This window comes from Ascaphus truei, chromosome 2 (genome assembly GCF_040206685.1).
Source record: "Ascaphus truei isolate aAscTru1 chromosome 2, aAscTru1.hap1, whole genome shotgun sequence".
NCBI lineage: Eukaryota > Metazoa > Chordata > Amphibia > Anura > Ascaphidae > Ascaphus > Ascaphus truei.
Genome location: NC_134484.1, coordinates 337,150,329 through 337,173,488, shown reverse-complemented (window position 1 = coordinate 337,173,488; position 23,160 = coordinate 337,150,329). Strand labels below are relative to the sequence as shown.

The 23,160-nt window shown below is 46.7% G+C and overlaps 1 protein-coding gene across 10 annotated transcripts in view; it reads right to left on the bottom strand.

Annotated features, from left to right (window-relative positions):
* ULK4 (unc-51 like kinase 4) overlaps nt 1-23,160 on the bottom strand; it is a 656,651-nt gene that overhangs the window by 588,217 nt on the left and 45,274 nt on the right. For all 10 annotated transcript variants that reach the window (XM_075586693.1, XM_075586692.1, XM_075586691.1 and 7 more), the window contains 5 exons: nt 18,476-18,551; nt 9,266-9,355; nt 7,007-7,092; nt 6,832-6,901; nt 5,317-5,416 (listed from right to left, as the gene is read on the bottom strand). In XM_075586693.1, the coding sequence (XP_075442808.1) occupies nt 5,317-5,416; nt 6,832-6,901; nt 7,007-7,092; nt 9,266-9,355; nt 18,476-18,551 (422 nt within the window). The remainder of the gene's footprint in view (nt 1-5,316; nt 5,417-6,831; nt 6,902-7,006; nt 7,093-9,265; nt 9,356-18,475; nt 18,552-23,160) is intronic.

Below are 23,160 nucleotides of genomic sequence, written 5' to 3'. Positions count from 1 at the left end.
ATCCCTCTATTCTCGTTCTCCCCACCCCTACATTCTCATTCCATCCTTCCCTGTCTCTCTCCCCCCCATCTCTCTCCCCCTCCCCCCCCATTCTCTCTCCCCCCACATTCTCTCGCTCTCTCCCCTCCCTCTCTCCCTCTCATTCTGTCTGTCTCTCCATTTTCTCTGTCTCTCCCCCCCCATTCTCTGTTTCTCTCCCCCCCATTCTCTGTCTCCCCCATTCTCTGTCTCAATCCCCCCATTCTCTGTGTCTTCCCCCATTCTCTCTCCCCCACTCTCTCCCCACATTCTCTCACTCTCTCCCCACATTCTCTCTGCTCCCATTCTCTCCCTCCCTCTCCTCTCCCCCATTCTCTGTCTCTCCTCCATTTTCTGTCTCTCTCCCCCCATTCTCTGTCTCTCTCTCCCTCCCCCATTCTGTGTCTCTCTCTATCCCCCATTCTTTGTCTGTCTCTCTCTCCCCCTCCATTCTGTCTCTCTCCCCCATTCTCTGTGTCTTCCCCCATTCTGTGAAACACCCCCATTCTCTCTCACCCCCCCCATTCTCTCTCTCTCTCTCTCCCCCCATTCTCCCTCTCTCCCCCCCATTCTCTCTCTCTCTCGCTCTTCCCCCCATGCTCTCTCCCCCCCCCATTCTCTGTCTCTCTCCCCCCATTCTATCTCTCTACCCTCCATGCTCTCCCCCCCATTCTCTCTCTCTCTGTCCCCCACCCCATTCTGTGTCTCTCTTTCCCCCCCATTCTCTGTCTCTTTCCCCCCATTCTCTGTCTCTCTTTCCCCCCATTCTCTGTCTCTCTTTCCCCCCCATTCTCTGTCTCTCTTTCCCCCCCATTCTCTGTCTCTCTCCTCCATTCTCTGTCTCTCTCCTCCATTCTCTGTCTCTCTCCTCCATTCTCTGTCTCTCTCCTCCATTCTCTGTCTCTCTCCTCCATTCTCTGTCTCTCTCCTCCATTCTCTGTCTCTCTCCTCCATTCCCTGACCCTCTCTCCCCCATTCTCTGTGTCTCCCCCCCCATTCTGTCTCTCTCCCCCCAATCTTTGTCTCTCTCCCCCCATTGTGTGCCCCTCTTCCCATGCTGTGCCCCTCTACCCATGCTGTGCCTCTCTCCCCACACTGTCTCTCCCCATGCTGTGCCTGTCTCTGTCTCTCCCCATGCTGTGTCTCTCCCCATGCTGTGCCTCTCTCTGTGCCTCTCCCCGTGCTGTGCCTGTGTGTCTCTCTCTCTCTGCCTCTCCCCATGCTTTGCCTGTGCCTCTCTCTTTGCCTCTCCCCATGCTGTGCCTGTGTGTGCCCCTCTCTCTCTCTCTCTTTGCCTCTCCCCATGCTGTGCCTGTGTTCTCTCTGTGTCTCTCCCCCCCCCCCCCATTGTGTGAGTGTGTGTCTGTGTCCCCCATTCTAGACCATACCTGCATGGGTGGGGGAAGCCATCTTGCGCCCTGGCAGCAGACACCGGAAGTTCTCACTGACACTTCCGGGTCTCACTGCTGGGGCTCCGCAGCTCAGACCCGTCCCCTGCTCTCCTCCCTGCATTGTCTGCTCTCTGCTGCCCGCCCTGCTTTGATGGTCAAAAGCGGAACAGCCACAAAAAAACGGAACATTTTACAGCATGCAGGGCAGCCGGGACAGATACTAAAAAAACGGGACAGAGGTTAAAAAAATGGGACTGTCCCGGCTAAACCGGGACACCTGGTCACCCTAGTTAGGTATGCATTTCTAAATATAGCTAAGGGTTTCTTTTCTTTAACTGTGCATGCAATGTCTTGTATATAATGTATACCCTGTTCATTTATGTAACTGTATTTGTAACCATGTATTATTTGTCATCTTAACTCTATGCCCAGGACATACTTGAAAACGAGAGGTAACTCAATGTATCACTTACTGGTAAAACATTTTATAAATAAATAAAATATTGTAATATAAGAACATGGGTTGGTAGTTGTGGAATTTTGTAAATGAAATGTTAAAACAAAGCAGAGGTTTGCTTGACCTTCAGCGTTTTCCTTCTTAAAGAGTTTTCATTGTTCAATGAAACAATCAGTTCTTATGAAGTCTGAGGCCTAAAGGGAAGTTAATGTCTAAACAATCAAGATAAGTTCCAAACAATGTCAGTGAACATTGCAGCGTTAACCATGGAGAAAGACACCGTTTAATCATACACATCAGTTATACTGCACACTAGTAATATTCATCCCGATAATAAAAAAAAGCTGTGTGTGCTGTGCATGCGCATAGTAAGTGAAACTTCTTTGACTTTTGTCACAGAAATTGTATTTGTGTTGGTGATGTTTTAATTAAAAATCAAAATACAAGTTCATTGACAAAACGCAAATAAATTTGACAGAATGCGCGTGCTCGGCACACATCTCCTGTATTAGCTATTTGCACTGATTGTTCGCGTGTGACCGAGTGCGCGCGTGTGACCGAGTGCGCGCGCGTGTGACCGAGTGCGCGCGCGTGTGACCGAGAGTGCGCGCGTGTGGCCGAGTGTGCGCGCGTGTGACCGAGTGTGCGCGTGTGACCGAGCGTGCGACTGTGACTGAGTGTGACCTTACATATCCCCTTGCACATCACCCCTCCTGCACATCACCCCTCCTGCACCTTGCATATCCCCCTGCACATCACCCCCCCTCCACATCACCCCTCCTCCACATCACCCCTCCTCCACATCACCCCTCCTCCACCTTATATATCCCCTTGCACATCACACATCCCCCCTGCACATCACACATCCCCCCCTGCACACCACCCCCCCCCCCTGCACCTTACATCACCCCCCCTGCACCTTACATCACCTCCCCTCACCCCTGCACATCAGATCACGGCAGCAGAGCAGAACGCCGGCCTCCTCCTTCTCTGCTCTGTGAGGCTAATCAGGCCCCGCTCCCCCAGTCAGCGGGAGGGCGTGGCTTGAGCGAAGGGACCCGGGACACGCTACTCTTCCCCTTCCTCCCCCCCTCCCCTCTGCTCGGGCTGCGGGAGGGAGCTGCTGCGGTCTGCCATAAGGTAAGCAGCTCCCTCCCCCTTCACCCACAAATGCCCTCACACTCAGGAAGCGCCGGGCTCTCTCTTCCAATCTCCGGCCTCCAGCACTGCCAGCCCGATCCGCACACACCGCTCAGCTTCCTCCCGGTTACCCTCCATTATCCCTGGGCTCCTCTCCTCCTCCGACCCCGGCGGCGCTCAGTCAGCGTGACGCAGGAAAGCGGAGGTAGGGAGGAGAGAGGGCGCGCGGATATCCAGCAGGGCGCGGGTCTCCATGTCCGACAGACATCCCGCCGGGCAGGGGGTCGGTGACCGGCCCGGAGATGAGCTAGCAGCAGGAGGCAGGCATGTGGCGTCCGTGAGCGTCACCATGACTACCGCATGTGCGGCATGTCAGCGGGCGCGGGGAATAGCGCGTGCGCGGCATGGCAGTGCATGTTTGGGGGGAATGGCGCCGCTGCCTGCCGCTTCTGCGGTGTCCGTCAGCGGCGCCATCACAACTGCGCATGCGCGGCATGGCAGCTGGGACCGGCGGCCGTTAGGAGCGGCGCAGCGGGCAGCCGTGTGAGGAGAGCGGCGCCCTTTAGTCAGCGGGACACAGGGAAGCGGAGGTAGGGAATAGGGAGGAGAGAGGCTGAGCAGCGGCTCCTCCTCACTGAGCCGGAGTACTTGCGGGGCTTCCGCCATCTTATTACACCCGCAGCACCGGAAGCTCTGCGGCAGCCATCTTGCTATACCCATGGCAGTGGCCGTGTGGGGGGTAACAGCGGCCGTTAGGAGCGGCGGCGGCGGCAATAGCATGTCACAGCAGGTGTGTGGGCAGCATGTCACAGCGGGTGTGTGTGGGGGAGCAGCGGCTGTTAGGAGCGGAGCCGGCGGCTATCGCCGCCGCATGTCACAGTAGATGCGGGGGGGGAGGGGGGAGCCGTGACGTCACTTCCGTTTCACATTTGTCCCCCATCTCTCCCGTTTTACCCCATCAGAATAGGTGCCACTAAAGAAGTTTCACTTCAAAAATAGAGATTTCCCATACGCATAAAAAGAACACCAAAGTGAAAGTAATAACATTTACATCTTTGTATCCAATATCTCTGTAAAGCGCCGCCAAATGGATCACACCCTGCGCGTTTCAGCGTGATCACCGTTTGCAGTGTCCCTGTGCTGTGCTGACTACTGGCTGCGGATCCTGCTTGTACCTCCGTTTCATGACATCGTATCCGGAAGTGCCACGACGGTTGGTGCATCTGTAGAAGAGGGAGTGCTGTGCAGCAGCCGGCAGCAGACTCTGCATATGACCCTGGGTGGTCTCAGCGCTTACATTGCATCACTGCTTGTGAGTGTATTACTTTATAATTCTATGTTATATAAAGCAATATTGGACTATTGTAGCTTTTTTTGTTTTATATTTGAGATTTATCCCCCTACCATCTGAATGATTGCTGAGGGTGCCTTGAATCATCTCTAAGTTGGTTAATTGAACAACCGCAACGCCCGAATCCCTCACTTAACATGCGAGTGAGATACCTCTACACCTGGTTTATATCAGTTAAAGTGACCCCACAGAGTTACACTAGATTTTTTTCCATATACCCCATAAGAATATTTGCGCTCCGGATATCGTTTTCTCTGTGCCTTCCTAGACTTGTAAAGAGTCTATTTCTGGAGGCGCTGCACTATTTCCAAGGACTGTATTTTTTTTTATTATAATTTATTACTTTTTATCACAAATTTTTCACTTTATTAATTGGTTTGAATAAGGGATATTTGCGCTTGATTTTGTTTGTTTTCTGGAGACAAGATTCCCAACAGATTCTGTCTCGGTTCATCCAAGTACATGTATGTGTTCAGCAGAAAGTCATATTATATAGACCAAACCAATATCTGTTGTAGTAAAGGATCAGATAGGACACCTACACATTAAACGACTGCATAATATCCCTGTGAAACTGTATCTCACTATACACTAAGTTATAAGCTCTCCATGTTATGTTTAAACCCATCCTCATCCTTTTTGTACCAACTCCCTCCTGAAAACTCAATAACATTTCAATGTGAAAAAGTTTTTTGTAATGGGCACAGCATTTATGGGAGTATTTAACAGTAAGTGCAATACTCACACAATCACATATATCTGTGTATTTGTGGCAAGAACAGTGGTGGTCGGCCTTGTAATGCCCTCTCTCACACTATTGAACTGTACCATGTAGAAGTTGTACACAAGGAGTGCTCACACACGGAAAATATGGCATGGAATAACAAAAATGAAACAACGATTGTATGAGACGGAAGTAATTACTGCATAATAAATTCAAACCTGTAATATCAGGTTACCTTCATAACCTTGGGTGTTTTCTTTTCAGAGTTCTGAACAATGTCAATAGCTTTTTTGTCCATCACGTTGGCAGTGCCAGCTCTGGGGGTTGTGCAGGAGCTAAATATTAGAATTCAATAATTAATCATCTATAAACCCAAATGGCCAGCAGAAAATTACATTTAGAAGATCTGTTTGTTTATTTATTTCTGTTCATAAATGCTAATCAGTGTGCAAAGTGCTAAACATATTGTAAAAAAACATATAGGTTCAACAAATCCTAGGTATTATAGTTCAAATCGGCAGTTTGGCCTTTTCTGGCTTAAAATGTTCATTGACTTCAATGGGGATTTTGAGCCTCAATGGCTTATTAGCAAATAAAGAGTACGGCTCTTATTTTAGTGCCTGAGGGAAAATGAGGATAAAGTGGCTTGCTCAAATGTCTCATGGAGCGATCACTGGCCCTAATCTCCCAACAATGGGACATAATCATTACAGGCAGGAAACACCCCAATTATGAACAACTGCAATCTAAAGGTTTTCATGCAATGTAAAAAAACAAAAACAGTGTCTTTCATTTAATCAAGAAAATCATATATAATTATAATTTTCAATTATCAATACGAATATAATCAAGTGATAAACGTAATGGTTTTCCTCTGTGTGCTGCCATATTTAGTGTTCTGCATCGCTCTGCTATCCGACGCCCACATTTGGGTTTAATTTTATTCTGACATCGCACCCTTATTAATGATGTAGCATTCGTCAGAAGTACTGCATCTATTACGCTAGATAATGTAGTTACACCTTATCTTTGTCATCTTCGGAGCGTTGAAAGTTATGTGAAATTACATTGATGTCTATGACATCTGAAACTTCCTAGGCCACAACCAACCTCAAAGATGCAAAATAGCCGTTCTACATTATGTTTTTATGTTATAACTTTTTAAAGTTTAGAATTAAAATACTTCACAACAAAAATTAAAAAATAAAAACTGCTTAAAACTTTTGGGGTGTTGGCTGCTTTTAGGCCACTTCAACCACCACCTCTGTTTTCCCCAAAAATCATTAAAGGAAGCGTTAGTATTCTAGTCGTACACAGGCAACTGACAGCATAAGGATGTATAATGTCTAACAAATAAGGCCGTCAATAATAATTACTATTTATATAGTGCTTTTCTACCAATGGGACTCAAAGCGCTTCACAGTTACAAAAAGGAAAAAGAAAAGACGACATTTAAGGTTATTAAAGAGACTAACGCGATAAACGGTACGATATAGGATGGGACGGTACTGTAGTTATGAAGCGTCGGACAGGTTGTGGTTCATTACGAGGAAATTTTCTCCCATTAAGGGCAAACAATGGCCCATGTTCACTAAAGGGTGTTACACTTCGGCATGCCCAAATTACTGTTGAAATGAATGGGAGTTAAGACGTTACAGCTTGGCACTTTTCAGTGAATATGGGCCTAAGATCTTTAAAGGTAGGTGTTGAAATCTGATGGAGCTCCCATCGCTAGATTTTCATTAGTTACCTGAGGAGGAAGATGGCCTCATTTGATTCTCCATCCAGTGCACTCTTAGGCCTCAAATCTGCTGGATTTTCTTAGTGGAAAGAAAACAAAATGACCAGCATTAGATGGATTCAAGAAACAGAAAAGGCCATATCATGAGATCCAAGGTTACAGAAAAAAGATTGCAAACGCTCACCAATTTTAAATGATTTGTGGAGCGGTTGAACGCTCTTGGTTCCTGCAGCGAGGTCCAGACTGTTCTCAGTCTGCTGTTTGTAAACGCTAGGTGGAAAAGTTTCGTTACTGTATTTATCATGTGACAGTTCACCACTTATTACATGCCAAACACATTTCAAAACAATACACTATTCAATCTATTTTATATTACTTAAGTGTCTTATTTATTTTACTTATAAAATGTCCCAATGAAAAGGAGTGTTGCAGAATAAAGCAAAACAGTGTGAATGCAGCTTTCCAAGAGATAAAGGCTTCACCTAAAGGAAACCAATCATTTCTAAAGGGCTCCCCCAAAATATTAGCTGCTCTATTATCTCCAATGCCAATATCAAATCCACTAATGTAAGAATGAAAACTGTAGTGTGCGATTAGTAGAAGTTAGGAGGCAATTATACAGGCACCATATACAGGCATACCCCGGTTTAAGGACACTCACTTTAAGTACACTCGCGAGTAAGGACATATCGCCCAAAAGGCAAATGGCAGCTCACGCATGCGCCTGTCAGCACGTCCTGAACAGCAATACCGGCTCCCTACCTGTACCGAAGCTGTGCGCAAATGGGGAGACTATAGAGCCTGTTACAGGTGCGTTATTTACATCAGTTATGCACGTACAGGACGATTGCAGTACAGTACATGCACCGATAAGTGGGAAAAAGGTAGTGCTTCACTTTAAGTACATTTTTGCTTTATATACATGCTCCGGTCCCATTGTGTACGTTAATGCGGGGTATGCCTGTACGCAAGGCCACAATCCCAGTAGTACTCCTTTTGATGCAAATATATATGGTGTGGTGGGTTTGGGTTGTGACCTTACAGGGAGTGTGTGTGTTTGTAGATTTCAATTGGTAAACAATTGTTCGGAGGTTTATGACCCCTCCCTGGTTTTAAGATCACTGATCCTACTTTTAAATTGCAGTTCTCGCTATGTACCTGTGAATGACCAGTCTATTAAGACAGCTCTCCCTCCATTACAGAGGGTATGGGAGCCTTTTGCGGGTGCAGTAGTGTTAGGACGTGCAAAAGAGGGGTACATTGCCGTGGTTTGCAAGCTTAAAATGCTTTGGCCAAAGAATTTTACTAAATGACCCTCACTTATGAAAAGAAAACCAGGTTAGTACAGTATTTAACTATATGATTTTTCATATTGGATGTAGCACTGAGGTTTCTGTATATGGTTATATTACACGAGGTCACAATCTCAGTACCGTGCCTTTTTGACACAAATATATGTGGTGGGTTTGGGTTCTGAGTTCACAGGGGCTGTGTGTGTTTGCAGATTTTAATAGGCACCAAAAAGTAGCATTTGAAGCATAGACGTTTTTTTTTACATTTTTGCTGGTTTCAGTTGTAATTTTTGAAGAGAAATGAGCGGTTGGAAACTGAAAGTATAGAAGATATATAATACACAGCACTACACAATACATCACAATTATTACCGTGGTTTAGGTAGCACATCAAGCCCAACCCTGCCCTGTCACTTCCACAAAATCACCCCAAACAAACCAGCAGACACCCATTCAAATCATTCTGGATCAAACAGCAAGACGCACACATAATATTTTAACACGATCATTACATTTCAATGATCACAACAGGAATCAAAAACTGTAGTACTCCATTACATGTTGTAACTTTGTCATACTGGGGACCACAAAAGCTGGGTACTAATCACAACGATCATGTTAATAGAGCATAGCCAGGGTTTATTGTACTTGTATGAGAAAATGACTGTTTATAGTGTTCTATACACACTGTAAACATTGTGTTCTGAACACTGATATTTATTTTGTACATTCTATAATTAGAATTCACTCAAGTTCTGTCTGCGCATTCTTCTGGTAAAACACCACCTATTCTTCAGCTGCTTAATTAAATATGACTTTTTCTTATGAGCACACACACACACACACACACAACTCCTTTCCCCCCACCCCCCAACACACACACACACACACACACACACACTAGGCGTTCTACTGGGTAGTGACCTAACGTATACAACACACCAAAAAAACCAATGCTACATCCAATTTGACAAATTATTAAATTAAATACCATCTGTAATTATTCGCATAAGTATGCATAGGTCATTCATCAATCCTTTGGTCAAAGCATTATAAGCTTTATTGCACGCCGTGCACTGCCGGCACATGTTCTTTACCTCTACTGGAGGAGGAAGTCATATAGTGGGGTATTGGAAAGGTGGGCAACATACCTGGAGCTGCAGATGTTAGGGACGTCACTGTCACCTCCAGAAAACGCATCTTTCCAGAAAGGATGCCGCAGAAGTTCAATCCAAGTAATTCTAGGGGACGATAAAATAAACTAGAGAAAATTATTACGTCCCACAAATGCAAAGTTGCTTTATACTTTTGTTATTTAAAAATGCACATTGCAAAACAGTAAGGTGTTACTGGGACAGAAGAAAGTAATAGGATAGTATTCATGGTTTGAGGAGTTTGCCTAATCGTCTCAGAGACGGAATCTCGCCTCCTCAAAATGTGCTACGGACCCCAAACTGCAGCAATCATTTTAATGTGGTTAGATACATTTGCAAACATTCTGGTTTCTCTGAAGGGCAAATCCAGTAACAATGCCGTCTGTAGCACGATAAAGGGAAGGTCACACTACTCAGCAAGTTGTGATTGAGCACTGCTTATGAATGACCTAACTGTCTGGATTCATACGAAAAGCCAAATGTAATTAAATCTATATATCGCTCTACTGGTTCAATGCAACTTAATCCTGCACAGAGTACCTTAGTTAAAAAAAACGGCACAGTAAAAAGCCAACGAACAAGTTAAAGGCTCAATAACGTCCCTGCCACAACCACACTTGTGCATTGTCTAGTCTCGCTCACTGAAGTGTTAGGCTAAGACCCGCTGCACGCGCCTGCACGGCCGCCTTGCTTGCCGGCGGCGCATGCAATTCACTGCATGCAATTCACTGATTGCAGCGAATTTTTTTCACCGCGGGGGGCGTGACCAAAATGGGTGGGGACACGGCCATGACGTGAGGGGGCGGGACTGCCCCACAGCGCAGCACTGCAGCTGCCCCTCAGCCCCCTCAGCCCCCTCACACACAGGCCCCCTCACACACACACAGGCCCCCCTCACACACACACAGGCCCCCCTCACACACACACAGGCCCCCCTCACACACACACAGGCCCCCCTCACACACACACACAGGCCCCCCTCACACACACACACAGGCCCCCCTCACACACACACACAGGGCCCCCTCACACACACACACAGGCCCCCCTCACACACACACAGGCCCCCCTCACACACACACAGGCCCCCCTCACACACACACACAGGCCCCCCTCACACACACACAGGCCCCCCTCACACACACACACAGGCCCCCTCACACACACACAGGCCCCCCTCACACACACACACACACAGGCCCCCCTCACACACACACACAGGCCCCCCTCACACACACACACAGGCCCCCCTCACACACACACACAGGCCCCCCTCACACACACACACAGGCCCCCCTCACACACACACACAGGCCCCCCTCACACACACACACAGGCCCCCTCACACACACACACAGGCCCCCTCACACACACACACAGGCCCCCTCACAAACACACAGGCCCCCCTCACACACACACACAGGCCCCCCTCACACACACACAGGCCCCCCTCACACACACACACAGGCCCCCTCACACACACACAGGCCCCCCTCACACACACACACAGGCCCCCCTCACACACACACACAGGCCCCCCTCACACACACACACACACAGGCCCCCTCACACACACACACAGGCCCCCTCACACACACACACAGGCCCCCTCACACACACACACAGGCCCCCTCTCACACACACACAGGCCCCCTCACAAACACACAGGCCCCCTCACACACACACAGGCCCCCTCACACACACACAGGCCCCCTCACACACACACACACAGGCCCCCTCACACACACACACAGGCCCCCTCACACACACACACACAGGCCCCCTCACACACACACACAGGCCCCCTCACACACACACACACAGGCCCCCTCACACACAGGCCCCCTCACACACACACACACACACACAGGCCCCCTCTCACACACACACAGGCCCCCGTCACACACACACAGGCCCCTGTCACACACACACAGGCCCCCTGTCACACACACACAGGCCCCCTGTCACACACACACAGGCCCCCTGTCACACACACACAGGCCCCCTGTCACACACACACAGGCCCCCTGTCACACACACACAGGCCCCCTGTCACACACACACACACAGGCCCCCTCTCACACACACACAGGCCCCCTCTCACACACACACAGGCCCCCTCTCTCACACACACAGGCCCCCTCTCTCACACACACAGGCCCCCTCTCACACACACACAGGCCCCCTCACACACACACACAGGCCCCCTCACACACACACACACAGGCCCCCTCTCACACACACACAGGCCCCCTCACACACACACACAGGCCCCCTCACACACACACACACAGGCTCCCTCACACACACACACACCCACAGGCCCCCTCACACACACACACACCCACAGGCCCCCTCACACACACACACACACACACACACAGGCACCCTCACACACACAGGCACCCTCACACACACAGGCACCCTCACACACACAGGCACCCTCACACACACAGGCACCCTCACACACACAGGCACCCTCACACACACAGGCACCCTCACACACACAGGCACCCTCACACACACAGGCACCCTCACACACACAGGCACCCTCACACACACAGGCACCCTCACACACACCGGGGGGGGGGGTGAATCGGAGGGGAGTCGGAGCGGGGGGGGGGGAAATCGGAAGGGGGATCAGAGCAGGGGGGGAATCGGAAGGGGGATCGGAGCAGGGGGGTTGGTCGGAGCAGGGGGGTTGGTCGGAGCAGGGGGGGAGGAAATCAGATTGGCTGCCTTGCGTGTCACGTGACGCGGCACTCGCCGAAACCACAAGCTCCTTGTAGCTCCGGCTGGCTGACGCGTCACAGGACGCAGTCAGCCACGCCGGAAGGAGCCAGCGGGGACATCCAGACCGGAGGCAGGCAGCTGGTGGACCGCGGCTGCACAGCTGCGCGAGCCGCCGGCCGCAGCAGGACCAAAGCCTTAGTGTTTTGTTTCCTCTTTCAGTTTTTCCTGGTTTCATGCTGTTGTCCTAGCAACCCCCCCTTCTCTCCTCTGTGACTTGGGCAGCCCCACCTCCCCTTGCCCCTTGGTGCAGTCCTAGCCCCTATTTCCACTCTGTCTGGGTTATTTACTGCCTTCTCAAAGTTTGCCTCTCTGCAGCACTGGTATTCTTCTGCTTCCCTTGAGAAGCTTTTGTTATTTACCTATTCCTATTATCTATCGTTATCTCTATTACATGTTCCCATCCCCGTGTAGGGGTGCTCAGAATTTAGCCGCTACTGCCTCTACTAACTAGCCACAGTATGCTTGAATCAGAACAATTAGACATAAGGTCTAGTGATTCCATTCTTTTATTGTTCGGTTTTAATTTGCCACCCAAGATGGATTTCTTATTGCAGTTTACATTTAAAACATTATTATTTTGCTTCCGGCACCTATTTCCCTACAAAACAATACCACTGATTATTTCTATACTAAAATTGGCAATATGTTTGGTATACACGTCAGTGACTTCTGTGGATACATCATGGAACGTATGCTAGGCTCTAATGCCATGGACTTTTTTTTAAATCCAGTACTTCCTATCGATTCCTGTTTTCAGACATATTACTTCGTTTTTTGACAATTCGTTTAGTCTTTATAGTTTTTTTTTTTCTTGGGGGGGGGGGCGGGAAGAGGGGGATAGCAGACATATCGTAGGGTTGCCAGGTGTCCAGTAATGAGCTAGGCTGTCCTGTATTTAGACACACTGTCCAGTAAAAGGAAGGAGGTAGTACTGGAGATGTATGTGGCCGGTATTAACTCTCTGGGCATAGTGACATGACCAGCTTGGGGGGGGGGGCACGGGATTTCCCTGAGCAGGGAGAGATCAGGGCTGTTGCTATGTGGCTAGACAGCTAGACTGCTTCCTCTATACTAATTGACTGCTGCAGGGTAATGCAGCCAATAAGGAAGTGGTGTCAGGAGCTGGAGGGTGGGGCCAAGGAGAGGAGGAAACAGCATGGAGCGGAGAAGTATGTGTGTGTGTCTCGAGCGTCTTTGAATGTCGAGCGTCTCAAGCGCGTCGCACCTTTCACCATTGTGCCCGTGGAGACTATTTTTAGCCATTTTTGAAGCATATCAATTATTTTAGGGTTTTTAGGTCATTAAAACCATAGTTTGCCTTTATGGTGTTAGAGTTCAAACAATTAGTAATCAATACTAATTTCTTTCTGCTCTGCTAAGAGCTGTTATTACTTGAATGCATTATTGCAGTTTAATACAATCCTTCTTTTCTCCATTGAAATATCTCTTTCCATCCTTGGGTTTATGCATTTAAGAACGTGTGACCAACATTCTAACTTATATGGCAGAATAGGGGTTCATGTCATAAATCAAGTTATGGTTCTTGCTCCCCTAAGGACATACCAAGTAAATACGATGTAGCCATTATTTGCTTTACTTAAAATACATCAAACTAATTCACTTTTTACCAAGGCTCAAAAGATGCAAAACCTAGTTGCTTAATCTTTTTCGCAGCCAAAAGTAGTTGTCATTTGACAGGACAAGCAAAACGTCCCTATACATTTGTTTAACCGTTCCATCCTGTGAGATAGTTTCTATGTACCTATGAAAACTATATATTGTTTAATTAGGGACAAGTTGATCTTGTCATCCGTGTATCTTGAATGGATTAAATATCATGTGACAATGATGTAATGTTATAAAACAACAAATCTACTTATTTTATTCATACAGTACTATATGTAACGGTGTTTCCCCCACCCGATGGGAGATTCTGCCATTACACCGTGTGTGGTGCATGCTACCTGTCGGTAAGCAGGAGGGCTGAGTCGTCTGCCGATGTTTGTGGGGACACAGGACAGGTTTCTGGGGTACATACACGACATAGATCTCTAGCAGTGCAGCGCCGCCATCTGCCGCAGGCTCCAGATGTATGGAGGCAATCTCCTACGGTAGAACACAATCCCCTCTCCTTCCCCGGTAAGATCACACACCAGGCAGGAGGTATAATAACTGGAACGGTTTATTCTGTTCAGCTCAATGCAGTCACAGCAGGCCTCTGCTCTATGCAGTCTCTGGTGATATCTCCAGCTGTAGGATGGTCCCTGGACCTGCACTACGGGTCAAGGGCCCCCGTAGCAGTCCTTGCTCTTCCCTGATCCTCTATCAGGATAAGGGGAAAGGTGCACACTCACTCTCCCCCGAGGGGAAGAGGAACTGTGTGTGACCTGCCTCTCTTAAGTGGGGAGAGGCACTCACTAAATTTGGACGGCAATCCCCCTTAAGTACAGCCAGGAGGAGGGCACCAGGTCCGACCCAGGATTGGGCAACCCAGACCTGATTCCACCTCCTCCCCTGTCACTCAAGGGTACTGCAGGGAGTGGGGAAAACCCATGATAGGTACTGGCAAGCCTGCTCTTACCAGGGCTTACTGCCAGGGAGGGCAGACTGGTAGCCAAGAACCAGTCCTGGCTACATATACAAGATTTCTAACAAACTTAATCCTTTCATTAAAATGAATACTAGATGTTATTGTCAAAGTTCCGGATATCAGATATGTATAGGTGTGACCACTCTTTACGACCAGGTGGGAGTGTATTTTGATAGCACCTGCCAAGCACTGTTTTATTCTTACAAATATGAGGGTACTCTCTAATGATAAAAGTCATTCAAGGCTGACTATATTTGTGGCAATGTAGGTTCTTGTGAAAAGGAATACATCATATATGCCAATGTATATGCAATGTGTACCCCCTGTCACTCATGATGCAACTAAAATCCCCATTCACTTTCTCATCTGGCCCTGTCTTGACTACAGTAACCTTCTCCTAGTTGGCATTTCCCTCGTTCACCGGTCCCAACTCCATTCCATCCAAAATGCTGCTTTTAGACTCATCTACTGCACTCACCACTCCACATCTGCTGCTCCACTATGCAATTCCCTACACTGCCTTCCCATATCCTCTACACTTTAATTCATAATCCTAGCTATGTCTTACATAGCTCTCAACAATGTTGCACCTTCTCACATCTCAGCCCTCTTCTCCAAATTCACCCCTAAACGACCCCTAAGGTTCTGCCTAAGACCTCTGCCACTTCTCCTGCCTTATTGCCTCTCACTACTGCCTACAAGACTTTATGTTCTACACCATTCCCTACCAGGCACCATCAGACTCACCCTCCGTGTCTCCCATCTTCCCCCAGCTTCCAAACATTTAAAATCTCCCTGAAAAATCACCTCTAAAAACGCAGCCTATCTGGCAGACCCCTAACATATACGCCTCCCCACCCTCACCCTATTGGGACCAGCTGTGCATCTGGAACAAACTTCATGCCATCGGACACCCCCTAACATCCATACCGCAAACCTTAACAGGAACACCTGAACGGCTGGACCAAACTCTACCCTGAGGCATAATCAGTCTCTCGATGAGCAGCCACTTTACCTTTTGTTTTTAACATTGTCCCTTATTCCCTCTAGATTGTAAGCTCTCACGTGCCGGGCTCTCATTACTTTCTGTATCCATTTGCACTTCTTTTCCCTTATTGAGTATATACTCTGCACCCCTACTGTGGAATATGTCGGTGCTCCATAAATAATAATAATAATAATGTTTTTGAGTTGACCCATCAGGAACAATTTTACTACCACAAATTAACTATGATTAACAGGGATTCTGCAATCGACACATCAACTGTACCGATCTATTCATAGGAATAAAATTGTGTCTCGGAGCCCTGTGAATGGTGACTACACAACACTCCCAGATAAAGTGGGGAGGAAGCCATATTCTAATAATTGGGGTTACCCACACAATTAGACATAAAATAACAATTATCCCTGTTCAGGAAATATGCCTCTAATCCAGCAGTGTGGTGGTTAACTGCTGGTAGTCAATTATCCAACACCCCCTGCCTGATTAGCTTCTTAGAAAAGCCTGCCCTTGAAACAGAAAGGGAGATTGTGCCAGAATCTCACAATTTGTGAGACTGACCATGGGGACAGATGTCTTGAGCCTGCCAGAAGAAACAGCAGAGCTGCTTTCAAGACACAGGGGAAACTTCTAAACCTGAATGCTGACAAAACCTGAGGAAAAGGTAGCAACCCAGGAACAGAGAAGACTTTCCCTCCAACTACAAGGAACAGATAAGACTTTCCTTTATAAAACTTTTTATATCTGCTCATTTCATGATATATGTTTGGGGCTGGGAGACATGCTTATCTAAAAGGAGTTGTGGACTGCATAGATTTTACTAGAAATACTCCCAAGTGAATAGAAGCTTTGTTTACCCCTTGTTTGGATGGTTTCCTGATGTTAAGGAAACAGGCGCAATAAAAGCCTTATTTAATTTCACCATAACAAGTCTCCCTTGCATACCTCTGTGAACGTCCGCCTACAGCCCCCTACAGAACTTAGTGCAGTGGGAAGGGGGGGGGGGGATACTCCTTGTGATAATCAGAAGAATGGGTTTACTACGGGGACCCACAAAATCAAAACGTGGAATGACCCTTTTGATTTTAGGAGTTATCCCAATATTCCCATCCTCACGAGGGGCAAGAATCGTGCCACTCCGGCAATTTGTGCAGTGGGGAGGGGTACGCTGCATGATCACCACTTATGATGTTCATTGACATGGGATTACTGAAATAACCCGATTCCAGCGTTTTTGTGACCACAAACATTCAAAACTAATGCAAAAGCATTTATATAAACAATCAAATACTATAGAACATGACAGTGAAAGGAATTGTAACCCCCTGCCAACCAGATTGTGGTCAGGGGGTCACCACTGGAGATACAGCGAAGCACAGGGCCAGCATGTGGAGCTCTGCAAGGGGCTGCCATAAGGATCTCTCACGAACTGGACACCTGCGATGGCCTCCTCACTGGTCCACAAGGTAGAAAACCGGTGTGGGGGCTAACACAGGTTCATTTTTATACTACAGAGTTCCTCAACCAATTACCAATGAGGTCCAATCCCTTCCCCCCAAGCCTCAGGGAAGGGGGGAGGAGGTGGGGATGATTGCAAGTCGGTAAGAGGAGGACCCTCGGTTTAGGATTTCATTTTAATTTACTTTTTTAAATAGAAATAACTTGGATGATTTCTAGTGATCGGAGTTATTTCAGCCCATGCAGATCAACTGGTGCAGCCAGCATAGGCCGATTTCAATCCCCACCAGTAGCGCAGGGGTTGACAGGGTGTGCAGGACGTGCTGTACCTGGTACGTCCCTAGGGACCCGGCTGTGCCGACCCTCATGGCAAGTCAGGTACAGGATGTGCATAGGGCCATGAAAAAACTAAAGCAAATATTTGGCCACCTTTGTTTCCTTGAAAATGACATACAAATTACTTTTTATCATGGCTTATGAATTAGGGAATGTTTGTCAATTAAGTGTTTTTACAAACCAACTTAAAGAAAAAAACCTTTCAAAATACTGATTGCTTTTTTTTTTTTTTACATACCAATCCCACAGACCTAACCCCTTATAACTTGTCACTGCTACTACTGCAATTGTTGCCCACTTAACGCTATACATGATGCAAGAATAAAAAAAAATTGTAGCAAGAATATAAATATCCTACTATAAAGGCCATGCAAGTTTACATTACTTTTACCAACATGACAGATTCTCTAACTCAATAGCAGGAAAGATAAAAAGATCAAAGAAAAACATCTTTACATGGACATACAAAGCACGTTTAAAACAAAGAATCCATTAGTGAAGAGTGTTTGTTCAAAAGCAGAGATAATTGGTGGAAGAACAGACAATTTCATTTAATTTGTACTTTGCCCAGTCTGCAGGAGAGTGGCAAACTCCAGTCCTCAAGGGCCATCAACATATCAGGTTTTAAAGATATCCCTGCTTCAGTAAAGGTGGCTCAATCAGTGGCGAGTCATTGACTGAGTCACTGATTGAACCACCTGTGCTGAAGCAGGGATATCTTTAAAACCTGCAATGCTGGTGGCCCTTGAGGACAGGAGTTGGCCACTCTTGGCCTAGATTCTCATTGTGGCCATTTCTAGTCTCTACAGTCTAAGCAAAATGACTTTAAACCTGTAGTTATAAAAGGGAAAGAGGCCTGAGAGAAAAGAGAACCTGCATTCAAGGCCTAATTCAAGTAACCCCTTTGGAAGTTCTCAGGACCACTATCAACTTGCATTGAAACCTGCAACTTCCATTATTTTCCACCAAAGGAAAATCATAAACATGAGAAGAAAAAAAAACTGTATGATCCTGCAAAAGTACATACCGTTTCTGAGGATTCTTCTGAAGCAATCCATCAAGTAAAGCAAGGAAGTCTGATGATGGTTTGGCAGCTGTAGGTCCTGGAAATGTGGGGTGTGCCACGAAGTGGTGGGTAAAGAAAAAAGCGTTAGAAAAAAAAAAAAAAAAGTGATGGAGGCGAATGCTTTGCTTTCCTGGTTCCTGTGTTGAACTTGATACACTATTTGCGACTATGTGTTCTAGAAGTCATATTAATACTAGAGAAATAGGACATATATTGTCATTTTTTGTTTTTAACCACAATGAAAATAAATTTTAAAAAATGCATCCATAATTTAACTGTCAAATATACGAAATAGCGAAATAATATTTTGGGGGGAAGCTCTGTGTGTGTATCCAGCACAGAATAGACATAAGCAATAGGACAGTTTCCCAAACAAATGAAGAATTCTATTACGTGTTCAACAAGAAAAACATTGCATTTGCTTTTAAACATAGTTAGATGAGGTTTAAAAAAGACGTACGTCCATCAAGTTCAACCTATGCTAAATTTAGACAACAGAAACGTTATCCTATATCTATACTTATTGATCCAGAGGAAGGCAAACAAAAACCCCCAGATATCCAATGATATCACATAAGAGGAAAATAAATTCTTTCCTGACTCCAAGAATTGGCAATCGGATCAAACCCTGGATCAACATCCTTCCCATGTATACTTATTTGGTACTAGCTGAGAGAATGAAGCATGAATGGGTTAAAACGTACTACTTTATTATCCACGTAAAATAATGGGGATTAAAACGAGTATTAAACGCTCAGATCCTAGGTGCGACCACTCGGTGCAGTGTTCTGAATCAAAACTACAAACTGTATAGACCACTCCAATAGTGTCTTGCAGTATGAACAAGTGGGTAGGATAATCCTCTTGTGAGAATAACCAAAACAGCTGAAGACTGTAATGCAGTGTATGTATTTGTGTGCTGACCCTGAACAAACAATACAACAAAGCAACGGACCGGAAGGTGGACCCTTGCCAGGTCTGCCAATAGCTAGATGGTATAATGAGGCTAGATGATACAGGGTCCTAGATAGATTGTGTACTATAGACACCTGAATGGTATATTGATAAAGAGTCACGTTGCTATGTAGTGTAAGTGACCTAGGTGCAGGGTCTGCTTACGTAAAACAGTTCACCTGGATAGACTGTGAATCCTATATGTGGTGCAAGTGAGTATAGAGGGATCTACAATGGTCCCTGTTGCAGGGTACATGCAACTACACACGTGGGGTATCTTGATAAGGCTTATTTATTTAGCCTTAAAACATACAGCACACAAAACAAAATAGCTTCTTTTCAGCAGACAAAACAAAATAGCTTCTTTTCAGCAGACAAAACAAAATAGCTTATCTTCAGCATGGCAAATAAAACAGGTTCTCTTCAGCATGGCAAACAAAACAGGTTCTCTTCAGTGTGCAGGACACAACGGTTCATAAAACATGTACTTTTCAAACAGACCTTATATCAGTAATCTCTTCAGTAACTCACTCCTGTCTCCTGTGCAGCTAGGCTGCATGTGTGCACATCCTGTTTTTTTTTAACACACCTTGATTAGGCAGCTGGGATCCAACTAATTGCCATGAGATTCCCAGCTGAAGTTAACCTCATCACTGCTGCACTGCAGACTAAACATATGTCTGCCAGGCATATAGCTGGTGGCTTTTATTTAGACTGTCACAGTCCCTTACCAGCTAATATGGCAAATGTATAGCACTAAATACACTTGTAGAGAAACGGGCACAACTCAGTGTGGAGTCAGCTCGTGTACCTCTAGGAAGGAAAAATGCCTGTGATATTCAGGATGTGTAGTAGGAATCCACACAGTGCAGACCTCAATGGGTAAACGATACCTGTAAGATCACAGCACTGACCCGACACCTGCTCTGTTAATCAGAGCTGGTCAATAAAGGGTCAGTGCTAGTGTAGAGGAAAACCAATGGTATAACATAGTTAGGATGCACCATAAACACCCTACTCCTACTGTGTAAGCACACAGAATATACAGCTCCTGATTAGAAGTGCTTCTTTAGATCATCCGATCCTGGGAGACACTTAATAGTATGCACGCAGCAGTTGCTAGCAAACACTGCTGCCAGCTTACTCGCGAGTCAGCATGTGAGTCATGTGCGTGCACCCGTATGCCGACGCGCGCTTTTCGCGTTGGCACGCTTCTTCAAGGCAAATACGAGGGGGCTCGTCGACACCGCCACTGCCCTGCTGCCCTCCCCCCTCGCCGCGGGACATGCCAGCGGGGGGGGGGGGGTGAAGTGCGCGCCGAGGGGTAATGGACCGCCCGTCCCAGGGGACAGTCAGCCACGCGGCGGCCGCCACTGGCCTGTCTCCCCCCCCCATCTAATGGTGCCGGTGGAACAGCGCGGCACCACAACGCATGGTGTGTGTGTGAGGCGGCGAGTCGGGTGAAGGGTGAGGGGTGGTGGTGTAGGGGGGGGGGGGTGGCACGCGGCAGCGCACAGTACCTGAGGTGGCTGAGAGTGTGCCAGTGGGGTAGGTGTGGTCAGCGAACCACGCATTCCAATGTGGTGTGCGTGTGCGGGGCCGGACCAATCAGATTGGCCAGAGGCACAGCAAACAAACAACATTTTCTGTTTTATAGATATCCCTGTATACCTTTCCTTTCTAAGATAGATTTTTTTAGATTTTAGCATTTCTTGAATTATTTTATTGATTCACGGTTTAATTATCTGTAGAAGTATAGGCAGGCTTTGCGGTTGTGAATTTCCTTTGAAAATGGTAGGAAAATCCGAAATCGGTCAGACCAACACGGTTTTTTAAATAAGTTGAATAAAAGTTGGTGTTTTTCTTTTACATTTTTCTCACCCGAACAAAAAAAAACGAAAAAATTCTCGCCTTTCCAATTTTCTGTCCCCATCTACATTTTTGTTCATCATGATATATTTAATTATTTGACAACAGAGTTCACTGTATAAGGGTATACTTCAGAGGCGGCTGTCTAGGAGAGCTGGTGAGGTGGTAAACTAGTTTTGCAAAAGAGCAACCTCAAATAAAGTTTTTTTCTACCTGCACTTATTCTTCCATATTGACTGATGGGTGCTGTGCAGACCTGTTTGCAGTAAGAAACCGATAGAAAAAAAAAAACGAATGGCGCACAGCCAGGGAGTCAGGTGTACAGCAAAAAGTTTACCTTTATTCAGTGCATGGTAGCAGGCAAATTATTTTGCTTTTATTATTGTTTTTGTGTACATTTTAAGTGAGACGTGAGATGTTGTGACACTACGTCTATTATTAATGTGGACCAATGTTGTGGTCCGTTTTTATACACTGTATGTCTTTGTATTTGTGGGATGTAGTGAGGAGGTGTATTCTTCATAATGTGAGCATTTAGGAAAATAACTTTTTATTAGCTTGCTCGCACTGTGTATATAATTATTTCTATGTTTTCCTAAGACTCTGCTCTTTGTGAAGTCCATTTACAGATGCCTGCAGGAGCCTCGGTGATTGGGGCTGCATCGTCTGCTCACCGCATTCATTGGTGGTGCAGCGATGTGCCTCAACCTATCACGGGTCCGCAGTGACGTCACGATGGGCGGAAATGGAGGCAGAGATTAACCTGGTTGCCCTGGCTTCACGTCTGATGTGGGCATGCGCGGACGACAGCAGGGGGCGGTCCATACCCAGAATCCTTAGGGATGGTGGATCGGCGCCCCGGGTGGCGTCATGCGCATGCGCACTAGGCGTGGGGCGCGATTTCACTCAGCTTCGTACAATTAACCTTATTAACAGCTAGGTATATAATGCACCTCATCCCTGCACACCCCAGACTCCTTGATAAAGGACCTGCTGGTCCGAAACGCGTAGGAGGTTCCTGCTTTTGTCCCCCAAGGGGTGAATTTGTCTGCTACCATGCACTGAATAAAGGTAAACTTTTTGCTGTACACCTGACTCCCTGGCTGTGCGCCATTCGTTTTTTTCTATCTGCTGTATCTGGATCATGGATCATCTGTGGCTGGCACGCCAGCAATCACCCCTGGAGATGACGTGAGTGGGTTTCAATGGTTTAGACTGTTATAGTTAAGTTGTGGCTGACGTCATTTGGTTACTTACAAGTCTATGGTTACCTACCACTGGTATCTCCAGGGTTAGTGCTTTATTGCAATTTGCACTGGATGTTATCACCTGGGGTTCGAGCACCCTACAACCCTTTTACCTGCAGTACGCAACCAAGCCTGAATTGTGTGTATTGACTGTATTCAGGGAATTTTAGGGTCGTTTTTGGACGTTTCTTTCCTCCCAAAGGATTTTTGCAAGGACTCTCTACATTTTGGTGGGGAAACTGCATTTTAAGCTATCTTGAACTGATGGAAAGTTGTTTTTTTCTCCTTTTGGTCAATTCCTCACTATGGAGTCAATATTCTAAAGTTCCCAGCCTGCACAACCGGGAAAACATCAGAGCAAAAAGCAGCACCACACTTACCAAAGAAAAGGAGTCACACAGAAAGCAATGGGATTTCCTTTGACAAATCTCTGCAATAATTATGCACTAGTTCTGCTCCAGTTTCGCAGCTGGGAGGCTTTGGTAAGTAACCCTCTGTAGGGGACATTCTGCCATTAACTGACATTCAAGTCAATGGCAGTTAACTTTTGATCGGAATGCGTTCACCCGCATCAGC